Genomic DNA, 12,667 nt, shown 5'->3' on the forward strand with positions numbered 1-12,667 from the left:
ACACTTCTCGGGTGTTACAAGCCCCTCAGCCCTCTATCAGAGGTCACCAGAACACAGTCTTCTGTCTCTACCATCCATATTCGTGGAGGGAGGAGGGATGTCAGTTTCCCCAAAGGTCAGTTTCCCTTTGCCCCATAACCTCTTACATTCTCTTTGTTTTGGGGGATTCACATGTACAAGCTACCAGCACCCCAGGAACCGCTCAACTGTTGCAATGAGAAACACAGAATCACTATATAATTCATCACACAATCTTCCAGCTAAATTAAAAAAAAAGGGGGGGCTGTCTCTGAAAGTGCTACAAGCACAAGCAAAACCATGATTAGCATATCCACTTGAGTACCTAAAACTTCACTACTCACTAAATAACATACCCACTGAGAGGATATGAACTTGCCTTCTGAACTTCCTTCAAAAGTTTTGAGAATAGGGGACAAATTAAAGTTTTTTTCATAACTTTACACACGACTTCATCCTATTGGAAGCCTACAGTTAGAGTGATAAGAATTCTCTGAAATCTTCTTCAAAGTATTTAAGGAAATATGTTCAAAAAATGGAAGCCAGCTACAGTTCACACTTCTAAAACTGTTCTGATAAAGCCTTCCAGGCGCCAGACTCAGCAGCCCACTATGAGAAAAAATAATATTCTGGGGACATTTCTATAGACTTCAATCCGTGAGGAACAATAGGGCTTCGTTTTTACTACTCTTTTAAGCAGCACATATCTTTGCAAAAAGAAAAAAATAGAACTTTTTTGGGAGCCAATTTGATATGAAACAATTTTTGAAGTGATATAAAGAAATAACAGGAATTACTTCCAGTGATGGTATCCTCTAAGTGATACCCAATGGCATGGAATATAGCAGTATCTTTACAACCAGTAGGGGGATGAGCATTTCATAATCATATTAATAATGGAGGTCAGACATTTAGTTTTACAGACAAGAAAATCTTTTGACTCCAGCTCATCAAAAAAAGAAAACCAAAACCCTGCTTTTGAAGCACATCACAAATTTCAGGGAATACATTTTATACTGAACTGCTTGTCATGATAATGCTTCCCAAAGCATTTTTACATTTATTATCATATCACAATCATGAAAACACTGTAAATGTTGATCCTAATGAGCAAGTGACCAAATAGGGACACATGCAAGGTCACAGGAGAAAGCAAACAATTTCATTATGTGGATCCCAGAATCCAGAACCCTAATTCAGTATTCCCTTCAGAAGTGCCCAGTACCCAAAATCCACAAAAAGCAACCAAACCAATCCTAGTTCATGAACCACTTTTGACAATGAGAACAAGACTACACATAGCCCATCATGATTAATGGAGTATTTACTATGTGCCAATTATTGGTCCTAGGATTTGAGAATCAATGATAAAAAGACAGATGACCAGTATGGAATGGGGGTGGAGAGATACATAGTCCTAGGTGACCAGAGAGAAAGGTACATGTACCCAGTGGGTACACACAGAATATGATACAGTAATACATGTATGGGGACAGCTGGGGGGCTCAGTCGGTTAGCCATCTGACTTGACTTTGACTCAGGTCGTGATCTCAGGGTCCTGGGATCCAGTCCCCATGGAGCTCCATGCTCAGCGCAGAGTCTGCCTGAGAATTGTCTCTCCTCTCCCTCTGACCACACCCCCCCACTTGCTCTCTCTTTAAAATAAATCTTTAGAAAAAAGAAATATATATATGTATCTATATCAGATCTGTGAGGAAGAAAATCATATATTTGCTTAAGAATGACATCCTAACTTGCTTTTCCCAAACATCCTGAAACACTGCTTCAGCAGCCACACAGAGGATGACTATGGCACATATGCAGAGCTTCCACCTGTGAGCCCCAGCTGCGGCAAACACCTGACCTGTCGCACACAGGTTCTGAGACAGTACAGGTGTGTAATTATGCTTCATGGGGAGAAAGCAAAGGCCAGAATTAGAGAAAAAATATGTTATCTTTATTATTTAACAGTAGAGATTGCTAAGATGTTGGAGGTTCACAAATATACTAGGTTCTCTGCTATGTATATGAGGTCCATAGTTTCTTTTTTTTTTTTAAGGTTTTATTTATGCGAGAGAGAGCAAGCGCACACCCAAGCAAGTGGGGGAAGGGGTGGAAGTGGAGGGAGAGGGAAAGAATATCAAGCTGACGCTGCATGAAGCATGGAGCCTGACACAGGGCTCAGTCTCACGATCCTGAGATCACGATCTGAGCTGAAACCAAGAGTTGGAGGCTTAACTGACTGAGCTACCTGGACACCCCAAGGTCCACAGTCTCTTAATCTGCCTTCAAAACAACCTGAAAACACAGGGATTATCTCCCCTCTATCAACATTGGCACTCAACAGTAACGTAACCACTTGCTAAAAAAAAAAAAAAAAAGGAAAAGTTGAGATATGAACTCAGTCAAGTCAGGATACGACTATTAAATACTCCCTCCACCATTTGCTCCATTGCCATAGTTACTACTGAAACCCACAAAATCAGCGACCAAGAGAATGCTCCCTTAAAGAGGAAAAGGGAACAGATTTAACTATTACGTTTTAGAATTATTCTTTAAAAGTAAGAATAAAATGAGGAATAAACTGATAAAATACGGCAAAGCGTAATATAACTACTTTAGAAAAATAATATAAATTAATATGAAATGGAGCATAAACCAGTTGAGAAATATGCAAAAGATACAAAAAGATAATTTACAGTAGAATTACAAATGCATCATAAACTTATGTAATATTTAACCTCAGCCATAGTCACAGCAAAGAAAATTAAATCTCAGGAAAACACAATTTTCCCCCTAATTGGAATGTGCCGCCTGGGTTTTTGTTTTGTTGTTTTGGGGGGTTGTTTTTGTTTGTTTGTTTGTTTTGTCTTTAATTATAATACTCAGTTGCTAAAATCATGGGAAAACTGGCACACTTCTCTCTTGCCAAAGGAAATGTAAATTATATAACCTTTCTGCATTGACAACATGTATCAACAGCCTTGAAAACACTCAGTTCTATGAAGTAATCTACAGAAAATAGCCTGATGAAAACTATTTAGCTTTAATCACAGTATCATATATACTACCAAAAAATGAAAATGCCACCAATGTCCCAAAATAGGAAGTTATTTAAGTAAATGATGTTACATAAAGGTATGGAAAACAGACACTAAAAATGAATACAAATTATATGAAAAAGGCTGCTTTACATGTTAAACAGTAACAAGACAGAATATGAGGACTCTTCTAAATTTAAAAATGTATATGGATCAGCATTTCTACTAAAAACAGTCATTTCTGTGGCTTCACATCATGTATGAACTTTAGCTTCCTTTCATCACTCCTGCATTTTCAATTTTTTATGATCATGCATTACTTTTGAAAACAATAAAAGAAGAAAACAATACTCAAAAAAGAGAAAAATATTTCATTAATATGCTGCACATTCTCAAGAAGACACCAACTTGCTAAAACTACTCAATACATCTCTTGAATTTAAGAATGGAGAAAATCTAGCTGTAGCACTGAAGAGGATACATGTAATAGACACTCAATAAAGGATGCATGTTGTTGATTTCAGTCAAGCATTCAACTAATTAATGAAATTTATCCCAAAGCAAAAATATAATATTCTTCTCAAATTTAAAGGCATGCTTTTCTTTTTTTTCTGTGTAATGATGTAATACATAACAACTATTATATATTTGGTGGGCAGATAATATACAAAGAGCAAAACACTTGAAACCCTGTCATAAGCGCTATGTTGTGTTTGTATAGGTGTATATACGGGTATGTGTGCTGGGTATCATATTCAATATAATTCACTGCCTTGCTTTTCTTCTTAACCCTTAGTGTTAAAAACACTCCCCAGTTTCTTGGAAGAGATAATTCCTAACTGTTATCATGTTCCTTTGGATAGAGGTGTCATAATATATTTATGCATTTATAGTGGATTTAACATTATTACTCTTTTGGAACCCAACTCAAGCCAAACAGTCTGATCCACACACTACAAGCCCCAGGCTTCCTGTGACACCTTCCATGACCTGGGTAAACATGACATGATTTCTACTGTCTCTGAGACTTTTCAGATGATACCCATTTCACCTTTCTGCTTTTCTGGAAATCTCTACCTCCTTATACAGTGACTCAAAACAAAAGAAAAAATCCACACCAGAATCAGCACCAATGAGGGTGGTGTTAGAGACAAGACACTGAATTTTGGCTTTTTTGTATTTGGGAGAGTTGGTTTGCTGCCAAAAAGTTGCTCTTCTTGGAAATTAAATTATTGCATTACTGAAAGTAATGACTGCTAGGTTACTCTAATGTTTGAAAGTCCAAACAAAATATTTGAGAAAGAAGAATAAAATTTATTTTAAGAAGTGAGCTTTTATAAGGTTGAGTAGTCATGCTCGGATTCAAATAAAACTTAGAAATTCACTTTTTTCTTCTTTCTTGACAGAGTCTGTTATTGTTCCTATTAAAAGTTAAAACATTAAATGCCAACCAAACTCAAATTATCTACACTGGGATAGAAAGTACCTTATAGATAACAGTTTGCATGGATCATTATTTATATATAGTTTGGGAAGTCAGATTTTGACATTGTCCCTTTTATACCCAATTCCTACCACTTACAAGGCCATCCAATTATTGGCAGTCAAAGTCTAACATGGAGAGTAGGGAGGAAACACCGAGAATGAGTTATTTTAAAGTTGGCAATACATAAATCAGCTGAATTTCATGGACCGTACTCTCTATAAATCAGCCAAGGCATTAGACACTCCCCTGATAATTTCTGATACAGTGTCAAAATACCATAAAATATTTAAAGAGCTCAACTTCTAAGCAAAATACTATGGAAGCTATTATATTAAGAATTCTACAACCAAAAAAAAAAAGAATTCTACAACCAGAATTCTTTATAAACCATGTCAATGAGGCACACTTCTTGCCTACTTCTGATATTTTTTCCAGGTAAAGGGAACTTAATTCATGTGATATTCTGGCCTCCCTCCAACCCTTCACTTTCTCTGTTTCTGAAAAATAAAGGAAGCACCTTGGCTAGTTCCTTGCTTCTTCCTCTAGAGATCTTTCTGCCTACAGAGAGACAAGGCTAGGCTCTAGGGCTCAGATCAGCTCTGTCCTGCAGGAAGAGAGGAAGGCCAAGGTCCTGTGATGACAGAATTAAATTATATCTATTCTTCATCATCTAATGCTAGAAATTAAGCATCTCACTTAGTAATATATCTGTATGATACAAAATTTGTGGAAATTTTGACACTTATATTTAACCAAACATACTTGGATCACTGCTTACATTGAGCCAAAAAACAGGAAGGTCTTATTATAACACGTATTTTACTCTGGTAACTTACAATTAGAGTTCCCACAATAACACATAAATTTGAATATAAATAACCGTATTTATTGTCAAAATGTTTTTTTGACTTAAGATAAATTAGTCTCTTATTACACAGGTCACATTCCATTAACAAATTTTAAGATATATCTAAACATTATTATTATAAAAATTATGCTGCTAAAGATCATAGTTTTTCTTTGTAGGAGCTGGGCATAATCAAACCCACAGGAGCTAAACTCTTTACTAAAGGTACCCAGAGTAAGAAAACAAGTGAAAATTACTATTTATTGTCAAAAGGGTACCAGTACACACACTTTCACTTCAAAAAGTTGATTTTTAATGGCGGGAGTGGGTCTTCTCTTTAAAGAATAAATTCAACCTTTTAAGGTTTCTTTCCTTTTTGTTACATTGCTATTATGCTGGGATTCATGCCCTGTGGTTCCAAACAGAGGACGGATTTAATATGTGACCTCACAGAAAGGGAGGCCGTGTTTCTTCAACTATCTATAATATTATTTGTATGAATCTTGTAGAAAACTTGATATTAACCAGATGAATAGTACACAACACTAATAGAGAATATCAAAATTTTATAATTTCTGACTCTTTGATTGGCATCTTTTTTTAAAAATAATGGTGCTGGGAGATATAATTTACTTCTCTTTTAGCTTAACTAATATATATTTTAATATGTAAAGGACTGGTATGTTGTAGATTAGAAAACTTAATATACCTCATATGCAAATCTGCACAATAAAGTAACATTACAATAGGAGTAGGGAGAGAATATATACATTTAATAGCCTTTGTTAGAGAGAGGCCTATATAACATATTTAATAATACACAAATGAAGCATAAGTATCCATCTTGCAATGAAACGCTGGGACACCTGCACCCCGATGTTTCTAGCAGCAATGTCCACAATAGCCAAACTGTGGAAGGAGCCTCAGTGTCCATCGAAAGATGAATGGATAAAGAAGGTGTGGTTTATGTATACAATGGAATATTACTCAGCCATTAGAAATGACAAATACCCACCATTTGCTTCGATGTGGAACTGGAGGGTATTATGCTGAGGGAAATAAGTCAATCAGAGAAGGACAAACATTATATGGTCTCATTCATTTGGGGAATATAAAAAATAGTGAAAGGGAATAAAGGGGAAAGGAGAAAAAATGAGTGGGAAATATCAGAAAGGGAGGCAGAACATGAGAGACTCCTAACTGTGAGAAACGAACTAGGGGTGGTGGAAGGAGAGGTGGGGACTCTGGGGGGGTGACTGGGTGACGGACACTGAGGGGGACACTTGATGGGATGAGCACCAGGTGTTATTCTATATGTTGGCAAATTGAACACCAATAAAAATAAATTTATAAAAATAAATAAATAAATAAATAAATAAATACCCATCTTAACATGCAGATACAGATCTCTTGTGTCTACGCAAATGTTTATAATTTACAAGCCACTTACACTTTCAATTAATCCTGAAATAAATCTCCTCAGATATTATATCCTTTTGTACCCATTTTACTGCTGAAAACCAACCAACCAACAAAAAACTTAGGTCTAAGTAACACATAAATGGCCAACGTCACAGCTAAAGAAGAGACAGAGCTGGGATCCACCCAAAGCCAGCACTCTCTCCATATCTCTGTCTGCACCTACACAAAGCAGAATCCCAAATAGTATCATGCTATGATATAAACATATCTCATTTTACATATGTATTTTATATATAATATATAGGATAGGATATGGATATACAAACACACACACACACACACACATATATATACCATATATATATATATATATATTCATTGTGGGTCAGAACCCAACTTTTTTCTCTAGAAATATATTTCTGACAGGAAATGACAATTAATGGAATAATAAGTTTCAATAGATGTAATTCATTTTACAGATAACTTTCAGGAACCTCACCAAGGGATACATGTGAATATGTTTCTAAGATGAAAAGCTTCTAGGAAGCACTGTTTGTAATTTATCAAAAACTAATTGATACAGAATATAACTTCAATATCTTAATATAGCTAAGACATTTCCTACAAAACAGTTATCCGAGATATGGAGCTTGAGATCATACTTAACAGCTCAGTGATCAAAGGATAAACAACTGGAAGTGTCATAACTACACATTTTTGTTACGAGTCTTCACATTTTTAATGGACTAAAAGCACAGTAGGATAAAATACTTCTGTGACTTTCCTGTGTTAAGAGGTACTGTTTTTTTTAATAATAAATTTATTTTTTATTGGTGTTCAATTGAGGTACTGTTTTTGAACATAATTAGATTCATTAAACCCAACCAGGCAGTTTATTAATCAGTAGGCTAGATTGGCAGACAATGGGATAGAAACTATTTATCTATGACACATTTAATATTTTACATTAATACAAAAAGCTGTTGCTCTGGCATATAATCAGATAAACTTGAAGCCAGCAACAAGTATCATGAACTGTTCCCACTCAAATTAACTTTTCACCTACATTCACATAACACTTATGACAAAGCTTATGTTCAGGAGAGCACTACCTTTATAATTATATGTCAAAAGTAATGTTATATTTGAGAATATGGTAACTTCATTTTTAACTTTAAAGGTCATTATGAAAGTGACATTATCCTTAGAAATTATTTAACAAAACTATAAATTGCATTTTCCAACTAATTTCATTTGAATTTCATTTTCTCCCTGATGAACCATTTCACTGGGAGAAAGACTTGGCTTGTATTCTACTGTGGAGGATGTGAAGTTGATGGAAATATTGTAATTTGACAGTGCATGACTTTTATTACAAACAATGAAAACATTAGTGACATCTATAATGATTAGGTTGTACAACTACACAAACATTCACCAAATTAAATAACTCCTTTCTGCAAGACTATGACAATTTTATTAGGGCAACAACCTCATGTACTTACTACAATTGCCATTCAATCAGGTACTATCATTTTCAATCCACAATATGACATAAAACTCACATATACAACACATATAGTGCTGCTCATGCTCATCAGCTGCTCTCTGCATACACACATAAGCACAGAACAGTGTCTACTAGTCCTTTAAGTATCATGTTTAAAACTCAACAGTAGACTCAAAAGGAATAAAGAAAAATGAACGTCTACCCCATTTATTGCTTCTTTTTGAAAGAAATTTTATATTAAAACAAGGCAGCAAGCACAACAGTGTGTTCAAAGTGCTCTTGGAAAGTTTTCTAGATGTGAACAAGCTGAAACTAACACAATATAGGTAGAGCTAATCAATCACACTGTTCAGTTAACTCAAGCTGTATGGAGCTTGCTAGCCTTCCTGCAACACTGAGACTTGCTAGCTGTGTAATTACAGGCCTCCCAAATCTCACCATCTAACTCCAAACGCAAGCATCTTCATCCAAGTCCTGAGATCCTGTGACCCACAGGGCAGTAAGGACGCCACTTAACATTTTCCCAAAAACATTGAAAATGGATTCTGCATGTGGCAAAGAGAATTTAGGGCAGTTTAAAGCATCCAGTCCACACTGGAGGATGCCCGCCCCTACATGTCATACTTCTCAGGGACCGAGCTCCCCATGTCATGCCCAGGTTCATCCCTGTAATTCAACCTGAGTCTTATCAAACACTCCTCCGTGGGATTTTAGAAGTGGTGCAGCCTGAAAGCCTTTTAATCCTGGAGGTGAATTACTAACTGGCAAGAGAGGAACTGGTCTACCACCGGACGCAGCTGAGCTGATGGAAAGATGCACAATGAGACAACTCCTGGGTAGTGTGACCAGCTCCCTATTTTCATCGAAGTCGGTGCAGAAGATTGCAAGCACCTTAAATATTGGTCATATAGTTCCGAAAAGTGAAAATCTACGCATGTCAGGCCCCACAGTATGCTTGTAACCTGTCCCTTTTCTCTTTGCTTGATGACATTAGGCATGCATGTTAACAACACCTTTCAGGGCCAAAGCAAATCAGATCAGATCAACCCAAGCACACAAGGGGAACAAAACAGCTTGGAATCACAACCTGCTCCTCTTTTTTCTGTGTTTCCACACCCTTCACTTCCCTCCATGTACATCTCAGCACAACTTTAGGCATTCTGGAAGTAGCTGTTCTTTGTTGGAAACACACACACACACATACACACACACACACCCCCAAAATCCCTAAGACTGCTTCCCTACCACACGACCTGGGAAGCTGCATCACCTCTCTAGTGACTTGATTCTAAACGTAGTGGCTCCAACCAGCTGAGCAGCAATCGATGCAAACACATCACACACCAGAATAAGAGGAAGGTCGGTGAAAAGGAAAAGCAGCTTTGCTTTCAGCCATTAATTACCGATCACCCGAACACCGCGCCGCGGGCTCCCACACAGGCACAGCGTTCCAGACCCGCGTTCGGGCGGCGCTTCCCCGAGCCTCGCTGTCTATTGTCAGCACGCAGGAGCCCCGAAACCTGCGCCCCCGCGGGAAGGGCTTCCTCTGACGCCGCTAAATATAGACCGAGGGGGCTCCGGGTCTGCAAGCAGCAGGAGACCGAGGACACGGCCACGGACGCATATGACTAAGTATTTCCATTTTGTTCTAGCCAAACCTCGTAATGACATTGAACATGAGGGCAAGAGACTAGGGGGAAGTCCTCCCCGCCCCCACCCCGTCTTCTCCGTGCACCAGGGACGTCATGAAGGCAACGGGGATGTTCTTGAAGGTGGCGGGGAGCAGTGTTGTCGGCGCTGCCCTACATACGCCTCCCCCGGGGAGCAGGGCGGCGGGAGGGGAGCACGCCGGGGCCACGCGCCAACCGCTCCGGGGACGGCACCGACCCCGGCCCCGGGGCCAGGCAGAGCCGCCTCCCGAGCGCGGACCCGGCGCGATCGCGATCCTCCCCCGGCCGGCGGGACCGCGCGGCAGCCGCCGGCCGGGAGCACGGGACCAAGCCCCCCCGGCGCCGAGGAGGAGGATGCGCCGGCCCCGGCAGCCCAGCGAGAGCGACTCACCGAACGGCGCGGCGCCCGACTGCCTCCTGGAGAACATGCACCCGCCGCCGGCCACAGCTCCTCGGTCCGGGAAAAGGCGAGCGCGCCGCCGCCCGGCTTCAAGGCAAGGTCCTGACCTTGCCCAACTGCAGCATCTTCCGCTTTTGTTGTCTGAGCGCGGCCGCGGGACGGGCGATGCTGGCGGGGAGCAGGGGCGAGCGCCGCGGGGGAGAGGCGGCTCCCGACGCGAGTGCGCGGCGCCCGGCCCGGCGGCCCCTCCGAGCGCGGCGAGCGCAGCGCCCCCTGCCCGGCTCCGCGGGCTCCGCGGGCTCCGCGCGCTGTGGGCTCCTCCAGGCTCCTCGGGGCTCCGGGCGCCGCCGCCGCCGCCGCCGCCGCCGCCGCGCCCGCCGCTCCGCTCGGCCGGCTGCCGCCGCGGGCGCGAGCCTGGGGCCGCCGCGGCGCCCGGCGCCGAGCGCTCCCGTGCTGCGCCCCGCGCGCGGCCCGCGCCACCTGTGCCGCCGCCGCCGCCGCCGCCGAGGGCGAGGCTCCTCCCGCGGCGCGCGGCAGCCTCAGCCTCCACCTATGCCTCGGCGGCCGGCTCGGGCGCCCGGCTAGTGAGGAAGCGTCCGCCGCGCCGCCCAAACCTGCCCTGGGCGCGGAGCATGCCCAGTGCCGCCGCGGCCGCGCAGCGCCTCGCCGTGCGCATTCCACTTCTCCTGGTTTTCGCGGCAGCAGGAGCAGCAGCAGCAGCAGCAGCAGGGGAGAGGGGCGGAGGCCGCGGGCTGGGAGAGGGCCGAGCATCCTCGCGAACGCGCTGCCTGGCCTCGGCCTGGGCGGAGACTCCCAGCAGGCGACAGCCAGAGGGGCCCCGGGCAGGCCTGAGCCCCGGGTTGGCCGGGTTCCCGCGTCCCCGTGCAAGGGCAGCTCCCTGCGGAGGGCAGGGGGCACCTGCGCGCACAGGGCCGGGCGGACGGGTTCCAGCCAGCTGGGGTGTGGCGGGCTCGGGCACGGGCCTGGGCCGGCTCGCGGGTGCAGGTGGATGTTCGGGACCCCCCCCCCCCCCCCGTTCTAGAGCAGCCAAGGCAGGGCGCCCGTCTGCGCACTTCCCCCAGCGCCAGTCCAGGCTCGTCCCCTCCAGCACTTAGAACATATTTTCCTCAGATGGAAAGACTTTCTTCCTAAACAGAATCCCTGTGGTTTTGAGTCTGGAATGTCTACAAACTCCCTGCGGGAAGGACCTTTGTCCAGCCTGGACCTGGAGTACAGGGCGCGAGTTCCTCCTCCTGCCCCCAGCTGCGTCTCCCACTTGAGCACTTCGCACCCGCTCTCGCTCGTCCGCCCCCGTTCTCAGGCTAAAATGGAAACCCCCACCTGTTCCTCTGCACAGCTCCCCTGTAGACCCTGCGTCGCCGTCCTCACTCTCAGACCGGCTTTCTGCGTCTCCACATGGTTTAACCGCTCATGGACTCCCTGAGATCCTTTGTGCCTCCCCCGCTGTGAAAGAAAGCAAAGTGGGTAGAATCCCCGTAGTGAGCGGTGGAAGAATTGTCAGAAAACAAGCCCCATGCCCTGTGCCGAGGAAGTCCCCTGGGCCTTCACCTGTGCCCACCCCCACCCCACCCCTGAGGAAGTCCCCTGGGCCTTCACCTGTGCCCACCCCCACCCCACCCCTGAGGAAGTCCCCTGGGCCTTCACCTGTGCCCACCCCCACCCCACCCCTGAGGAAGTCCCCTGGGCCTTCACCTGTGCCCACCCCCACCCCAACCCCCGAGGAAGTCCCCTGGGCCTTCACCTGTGCCCACCCCCCACCGCACCCCCATTTCAGGAATCATGACGGGGCTCTCCCCCACTGCATTCGGAGGAGCCCGGCCTGCCCAGGGCCAGGGGCAAATGCTCCTAATTATGCCCCAGCTCCCCACCCCTGACCCTGTTACACCCCAGAGGAGCGGACCTGGTGAACTACACTCGCCCCCCGGCCCCCGCCGCCCCAGAACTGGTTTCTGACACGCAGCTAAGCATGAAAGAATACATAAAATTGTAATCAGAGGGATTTGGGGGGCTTATGATTCTCCCTCTTTTGTGTCAGAAGAGATTATCCAAGAAAGTCAAATGACTTGCATATTTATCCGGAGCTATTCTCTGTTATACTTTGAAGTATGTTAAACTATAATTTGAGGTAAACGCAAAGGAAAAAAGTTTTAGATTAAATAGGTAGAAATAAATGCAAGGAGTAGCTTATTAAGACAAGGACTTTTGACAACAGTGCAAATGTTCATTTTTAATCCTCCTACCCCAGGGCCGGA

General features: G+C 43.7%; 1 protein-coding gene across 12 annotated transcripts in view; it reads right to left on the reverse strand.

The window, feature by feature from the left end:
• The window catches only part of CTNND2 (catenin delta 2), a 923,063-nt gene extending 911,878 nt beyond the window's left edge, over window positions 1-11,185 (reverse strand). For 3 of the 12 annotated variants that reach the window (XM_072752714.1, XM_072752715.1, XM_072752713.1), the window contains exon 1: window positions 10,386-11,185. In XM_072752714.1, coding sequence (XP_072608815.1) covers window positions 10,386-11,165 — 780 coding nt within the window. In that variant the 5' untranslated portion in view covers window positions 11,166-11,185. Of the gene's footprint in view, window positions 1-9,594; window positions 9,941-10,385 lie in introns of those variants that run through there. The other 9 variants (XM_072752717.1, XM_072752725.1, XM_072752716.1 and 6 more) reach the window with 6 other exon arrangements.
• Between the last annotated feature and the right edge of the window lie 1,482 nt (window positions 11,186-12,667).

The sequence above is a fragment of the Vulpes vulpes genome, chromosome 3, assembly GCF_048418805.1.
Source record: "Vulpes vulpes isolate BD-2025 chromosome 3, VulVul3, whole genome shotgun sequence".
NCBI classification, from domain to species: Eukaryota; Metazoa; Chordata; class Mammalia; order Carnivora; family Canidae; genus Vulpes; species Vulpes vulpes.